Here is a 7,849-nt window from a genome sequence, read left to right as displayed (position 1 = left end):
AAATTTGCATCTGGCATTTGAGATGACGTGCGGTGAGTCTTCTACAACTGTGGAGGATTTCTGGCCACTGATTTACCAAACTGTTCAAATTCAACCACTTTAGAGGTGTTTTGAATGTGTGATGCATGCTTAAAGCCATACCACAGCATCTCAACCGATTAATCCCAGGCTTTGACTAGGCCTCCCCAAGACCTAAATATTTGCTTTGTTTTTGGCTTTTTTAACCATTCAGATTGGATGTTTGAACAGTTCATTGTGCCATGAGTCATAAGAAATGACAGATCTTAGTTTTACATCAGATCTAATAGGATGCACATCTTTAAAGAATATTCACTTTTGTCTCATTTGTACTCGGAGTATTTACCAAAAAATGTTTTGAATCCTTAGCTGCATGGTGGCACAGTGTTGCTTTGCAGCAAGAAGGTCTTGGGTTCGAATCTTGTCCTGAAATCCTGCATGTTTTCCTTGGGATTGGTTGGAATGTCTCCAGGTTTCTCCCACAGTTGACAACATGACTCTTAGGTTAATTTGTTTCTCTAAATTGCTTTTAGCTTGAATGTCTGCATGTTTGGTTGTAAGTCCTGTGATGAACTGGTGGACCAGACTCTTACTCAATGACAACTGACAGACTGGTTTAGGCAATGGATGGGTTGTGAATCAAAGATAATTTTCAAGAGATGGGACTATGAACACTCATCCTGAGTCAAGTGAAGAATAAAGTGCTTTAAATCTTGCTTTGATGTTTTCATTGTGATCTCTTGGATGAGTCGTTGATGCTCTCCTGGAGTAATTTTTGTTCCAGCCTGTCCTTGGAGGGTTCATCGATGTTCCAGGTTTTTTCCACTTGAAAATAACAGCTGTCACTGTTGTTTTACTGGATTCCCAAAGCCTTAGAGATGGCTTTGTAATATTTTCAGACACTTATTGGTGTCATTGTATTTTAGTTCTCTTACCTTTTTATGGAGAATCTAGACAATTGTTGGAAAAATACCATGTTTGCTATTTTGCTTAAACATGGTGCATCTGTCTTAAACCAATGTGTTTCATTTGTCAAAATTATTTAGATTCTCTTAACTATGTCGCCCCTAAATAAAATCCAATGCAAGATATGGAAAATAATGTTGGAAAGCAACATAATCTGAGACAAATGTTATGTTTTATTTTCATTTTGTGAATTGGATTCATACAACAATTGGGATGTACATCTTTGTACTGTACTGGAAGCTGTAATGCCAGTTCCACGTGAGTCAAATTGATGCTGACTTTATATGCATGGAGAGCTGTTGCTGCCTTGCATGTTAAAAAGGCCTTTTGGACAACAAGGCTGTTGTGCTGACTGACTGGGAGAGAGGGTGGGTGTTTGGGTGAGTGGGGGATGTCGGGTCAAGAGCACAAGCAACACAGGATCAGCACATTCCTTGAATTCTCCCACACTGTCATGCTACAGTCAGCTGAGTGGAGAACTGGCTTTTGCTTTGATCGAAACCATGCGACGCAGCGTGCGCCCACAACATCTTCATTACAGAGGAGAATGCCTTTCACTGGCTGGAGATTCAAGTTGTCGAAACATTACTTTGAGGTAGATTCATCTAAGCATACTGTCCATTTAAAGGAAAATGTGATAAAACTGGGGTTAATAAAACTGGGGTTAATAAAGGAGGAAAGTTAAATTATTCCACTCTTACAACATACATATTTGTCATCCCTTGACTCAAAAATGTACAATAGTCACATGATGAGTCTGTTGGACATCATATGGTTGAGCAAATCCTCACTAAGAACAGTTCAGATGTTAACAGGGACTTTACCAGTCTGTTGTCATTGCTCACAGACTCTCTATTGTGCAACTCAGCTCTGCATGCCTCTTGCCTAGTAACATTGGACTCCTCCTCCTAAACTTAGATTTATACTCGCGCTACGCCAGCGCAGCTTCAGCAAAGCGGCCCACTCCCTGCATCTGCTCTCCATCAGTGTGGTATGTGCCGGAGAGCCTTTGATCCCCACCCACCCCCAAATCTTCTGTGTGTGTTTATGCAAGTCAAACAGAGGTAGAAACAAAACCTGCAGTGCTCTTTTACAAAGACAATGCCCAGTGAATGAAAAGCACAGCGGAAAGAGGCAGTGGCACAAAAGAGCAGTAAACATTCATTATACCCACTCCTTTAGGGGGTTGCCCTGAGCCCTTTAGTTACAGCCCTAACTCGGCTTTGTGCTTGTGAAGGAGAAACCAAGACATCTGTGGTGGTAATCAGCAAGAAAAACTTCAAAATATTAGATATTTCAGCTCTTTTTCCTATACATGAGTGTCCATGAGGGTGGGAATGGAAATACCTTCACGCACCCCGGTGACCCCCCATCGCTGCCTTTTTGTTTTTGCGTGAAGTGTTATTGCGCTTTGAAACTGAACACCAGTTCAAACAGAGGGCCATAATTAGAGGGGGGCACCAAAGAGGCCCCAGGCAGTGGGTGAGCACCTTCAGCCATGGATGTTCCTGTGAAAACAAGACTGAGGCAATAACGTGTTGACGAGACCGCCAGAGAAAGGTGGGGAAGTGGAGCATTCACCAGAAAGGCGAGAGAACAACTGGACATGTGACCTCAGCCTTAAGTTGTAGGTTCAGCGAAGCGTCAGTGAGTCAACCTCCGAAGAAATGAGTATGCCAGTAAACCAATCAGTGATATCAGATGTGAAAATAATGTTTCCAGGCATGCAGCTGAGTAGTGGTGTAACGTGTTCCCACTAAAGTTAGTAAAACAGAGCCCATCATACTAAAGTCCTTACTCAGGCTCCCTGTAGCTCAGAGAATAGACTTTAAAATAATTTTGTTAGTTTATAAATCTCAGCAACAAAATACGATGAAGACCTGTTGTTGTTTTATCGCCCTTCCAGGTCTCAGGTTTTTGCATTTCGGCTTTAACAGTAACCAGAACCAAACACGGAGAAGCAGCATTCAGTTTTTGTGCTCTTGTGATCAGGAACAAACTTCCAGAAAACTTCAAAACAGCTGAAACACTTTGTGTGTTCAAGGTGATGCTAGTTTCCTGCCACTTTGCCCATTGTAGGCTATAAAGTTTAGATCTTATTAAAGCTCACCTTGCCCTGTCTGTTAGTTTCTTTGGGTTTGCTGTTCTTAATTGACTTTTTTTTTTTTTACATTTTCATATGATTGACTGAGCCGTGGTCTGCAAGATGTAAGAAGCTTTAGAAACCTGATATAAACTTCTCCACAACTTCATCATGACCTGCCTGATGTGTTGCTTGGCCTTCATGTGATTATTTACTCATGTTTTCTAACATACCTCTTAGATTTAGAGGTATTAAAATAAGATTGAGGTGAATATAAGCAATATAAGCAGTTTTTCTTACTTCCCAATTATGCACAATTTATTGCTGGTCTGTCACACAAAATCTAAATAAATCATACAAGTTTGTGTTTGCAATCTTGAGAAAGTGTGAACAGGTTCAATGGGTATGAAGGCATTGTGTTTGGTTGCACAATTAATCACATGCTTCAGCAAAACTGCCATAAATCCCTGATTATGGAAAGAGAGGTTTTAGAGAGCTCAAAGGAATCACAAACAAAATGAGGAAATCTGATTTTGCCATCTTTTCATCCCCCAAGAAAACAAACCAGGGGGGATTATTTTCACCAAGTGTTTCCCACCAATGCTGCCCCCTCATCAGTATCATATTTATACTAAATATGGATACTTTTATGAGACTATCTATTAATCATACAGTGTGCATCTGAAATAATATTAGGAGTTAATATTAGAAAACCCCTTTTTGAATATTAAAAACCTATGCTATTGGGATAAAAAATATAAAAATCTGAATTGGCTTTACTTGCCAAGTTTTGTACAAAATCTAGAAATTTAACCTAAGTTTCCCTTTGCTTTCAATGATTACATTTTAAATATTTTTATACAAGAAGGGAATATATATATATATATATATATATATATATATCAGCTGGTTTTTATATTTTAGTCTGTCTGATTACATCATTTTAAAAAAAGAAAACCTTTTTTAAACCTTACATGAGTAATTTCTTGGTGGGATACTATTTATTTTAATTGTTGAAGTAGTGCTACTAATTTTTTAGTACTTTCCCCACATCTTCAAGGGCTGTTTCAGTTACTGAGACAAATAACAGATGATTGTTTATAATTTGCTACTGAAACAAATACTAAACATCTAGATTTTAACTAGGCTACAATCAATCGAATATTACTAGCATATAGTTAAAAAAAACTGCTTGAAATGTATTTGTGCTACAACTGTTAAATCAAATTATTCTTGTTCTCTCATTCTCACTCCCAATAAGCAAATATAAAAAAATATAGATTATTAGATTATTGGTTTAGGCTAAACTCAAGAATTAGAAGGGAGGAGCTTGATGTTTTTGGAGGTTTGGTATCAAATTTTTAAAGTATCAGTTCTCACATATATTTAAAAAATGACAACCTGATCTGAATCATTAGAAATGAATTTGTTGCAACAAATATATTTTTTTCGTGGGGCCCCTTTAAGAATTCCCAGATTGTAGTCTTTGTTTACATAACAGATGGTGCCACCCATGGACGGCGTACGGTGGTCCAAATGGAAAACGAAACCCACGCTTTGATCACTTTATCCCCACAATATCAAATCCATGAAAATACCATCAGTAGGTGTGAATGTTTGTGTCTTTAAATAATAAATCGCAGTCACATCTGCGCAGACTCACCGTAGGAAGAAGCAGAGCTGCCGAGGCGTCCCCCCCTACAGAAAGTAAAGCAGAAGTGAATGGTACAGTCCGGCCCTGCTCTTCGCTGTTTTTGTATCTGCTGTAGAGAGGATTCAACCGCCAAGTAAGTTACGCTCTGCTGTGGTTAGCCCAGGAAGTTACAGAGCAGTTTATTTTCCTTTTTCCCCCCACAAGCAAACAACTGGATTTAATCGGATAGAGAAACACGGATGATGTCAGAGTCATAAGATGTAGTGAGGGGGCTTGGTGTCTTTTTTTTTTCTTTCTTCTCCTCTCTTAAAGGGAATCTGTTAATCTTGTGAGACACTGTTATTACTGTGGAGCTAACACAGTCAAGCCTCATGTTTTCGTCAAGCCAGGAGGAGCACTGCGCCCCGTCCAAAGACCCGGTGAAGTACGGGGAGTTGGTGGTGCTGGGGTAAGATTATGGCATATTTATTTTTAAATTTACTGGTTCAGGACGAACAAGAGAGCGAGTGTTTTAGTGTCTTAAAAAGTTTCCCCGGATGTTCCTCTACCTCGCGCTGCCGAGCCGCTATAACCTGACTCTGAATTAGCAGGAATGTGTGTGTTTTTCTTTTTTTATTTATTTACGGTGTCGGTCGGATTTAACTCGGGAGGCCGTTGGGTTTAGTTTAGAAATTTACGAGCTCACGTTACTCCTCAAAGCAGACACGTGCGCAGTCAGATATGCGGTCCAGTTGTTGATGATGATGATGTTGATGTTGATGATGTCTCGCTCCCTGATAACCAGTAAGATATAGAAACTAAAGCCTGACCAGATAATAAACACGTTCAGGACAACTTTAGGTACACCTCCTGCTTCCCAGCAGCCCCAGCCGGAGCGCTCCTCCCTGCCTTGGAAGTTGGATTCACGGGGCTTCAGGAATTCGGAAGTCGTGGTGGTCCCCACCCCCAGGCCCCCAGGCTGCTTCCTTTTCGGCTGCCACAACCCCAACCCTGCACAACTTTTGTTCTAACACGCACCATTGTCTGTTCCTGCTGGAAGGATTAATAATTACTCCCCACGGCATTGTTTAGTTGAATTATATCACCACACAAATGGGCACTAATATCGGAACAGCTTTGGAAGCTTAACGCCTGACAGGATCAAGTTGAGAATGAAGAGAGTAAGCAGGACAACTTGATCTGCATTGTGAAATTCTAAAGCCACATTGTGCAAGTCAGAGGACAGGAAGTTACTGTGCATATGTCATCACTAATAGGACATAAGTCATCAAATTCTTTAAAAACAAAGCCAGTGGGTATGTTAGAGTTTGCATTGCATGCCTGTGGTCAAAATCTATGTACCAACTTCAGTACAAGTGTTAGTACAGGGATTCCTGCAGCGATTGCAGTTTTCTGGACAATCAACTTTAAAAAAATCTGGCCTTCCGTTTTCAATTTAGGCTGATACCGATTTGTTTTACTAATGACTCAGGTGTTATAAGGTCACAATACACGTTCAGTGTTCCAATCTTATTGCTAGAAACATCAAACAATACCTGTGAAACAATAATCTTCCATGGCAGAACAGAAGGGGACAGTGGGTGACTTTCAGGCCTTTGCAGAGGTCTGAAGATCGATTTTTGATGTGCTAGGATGAACTAAACCATTTCTATTTTCTACATGCCAGAATAATAGGGGAGAATGGTTCAGTTTGCATCATATCTAGAAGTTTACACACACACTATAGGTACTTACCAACTGATATGACTTTAAAAACTCCCAATGTTTATGTCCCAACATTGGACATAAATGGGGGAGCATTTGTGGATGTATTTTAAAGAAAGACCTTAAAACTCACCACTCTCTTGCGTAATATGATGGGAAACTCAAAAGACAACATATCAGAAAAAAAAAACAAGGTGAACTTTGGGTATGATTTCCAGATGGCTGAAGGTGCAATATTCATCTGTCATCTGAGAACTGTGTGTATGAGCCACACAGGAGGTAGGAGCATCATGTTGTGTGGGTGTTTTGCTGCAGGAGGAACTGGTGCAACTGGTGAAAATATAGATGGCATCACGTGGAAAGAACATTTTGTGGAAATGTTGAAGTAACATCTCAAGACATCGTCCAGGAAGTTAAACCTTCCCCACAAAAAAGTCTTCCAAATGGATAGTGACAATATGGATCCCTCTAAGTTAGTTAGAACATGGCTTAAGGAGAGTCTGTGGGCCGAGCTGAAAAGTTTTGTGCTGCAAACCTGACTCAGCAGAATCAGTTTGGTTGGGGGGAATGGACCAAAATTACAGCAAACTATTGTTTGTGTAAGAATTTCCAAAACATTTGACTTAAGCCAGACAGTTTACAATAAAAGGCATTGTCAAGAAAGTCTGTAAAATTTCCTCTCTCATTTAGCAAAAAATGGTCATTTAAATGAGACCATTTCAAGGACTTTCTGAGTCAACTTTTGGACTCGAAAAGTCCAAAAGGGACTGGATTTAGTTTCTGGCATTAAGCAACACAGCAGCAGTGGAAATAAAGGCTGTCTTCCTCTTTTCTATAAAAAACATTAAGATCATTTTACTTATTTTTCCTTTTTTAATTTACACGTATCTCAGGTTAATTACTAGCACCAATGTGAATATCACAAAATAAACTAACATTATGTGAAATAAGGTAGAAACAAAAGTCTGTGTTGTTATTTTCAGCTGGGTTTTAGCTGTAGAGGAAGTTTAGTTTTTACCCCGAAGTACTAGTTCCCTGAAAAAGTGTATGAAAGTTTGATCTCTATGGTGTTGACTATCTTTGTGTGTTGTTTTTTTATGCTTTTTTAAACACTATTGTGCAAAAGTACAATTGGAAAATCTTCTCTTTACGTTCCAAACAAGAAGAATTTGTCCATGATAGACAAAAGTAAAGCTGCAACTTATTCATAACAAAGGTGAAACACCTTGAACCAGAGAAGTAGGAATCTCAGTTTGAGACTTCTTGCAGCGGAATCCTTTCTAAATCATTAACCTTAATGTTAATGATTTCAGTATTAGAGCATCTTGTTAAATCTATTAAATCTATTAAATCCTTCAAACGTCAATCCAGATTTGTGGAAAATTACCAGTATTACAAAGCAACAACTGTGCATAATATATATA

The 7,849-nt window shown here is 39.2% G+C and overlaps 1 protein-coding gene across 1 annotated transcript in view; it reads left to right on the top strand.

Annotated features, from left to right (window-relative positions):
- The first annotated feature begins 4,816 nt into the window (after window positions 1-4,816).
- peli2 (pellino E3 ubiquitin protein ligase family member 2) overlaps window positions 4,817-7,849 on the top strand; it is an 18,722-nt gene continuing 15,689 nt past the window's right edge. The window contains exon 1 of the mRNA XM_008400193.2: window positions 4,817-5,169. Within this exon, the coding sequence (XP_008398415.1) occupies window positions 5,093-5,169 (77 nt within the window). The 5' untranslated portion in view covers window positions 4,817-5,092. The remainder of the gene's footprint in view (window positions 5,170-7,849) is intronic.

The sequence above is a fragment of the Poecilia reticulata genome, linkage group LG22 (assembly GCF_000633615.1).
Source record: "Poecilia reticulata strain Guanapo linkage group LG22, Guppy_female_1.0+MT, whole genome shotgun sequence".
NCBI lineage: Eukaryota > Metazoa > Chordata > Actinopteri > Cyprinodontiformes > Poeciliidae > Poecilia > Poecilia reticulata.
Note: the sequence above shows the minus strand (reverse complement) of the source record. Positions and strands in the feature narration are given on the sequence as shown.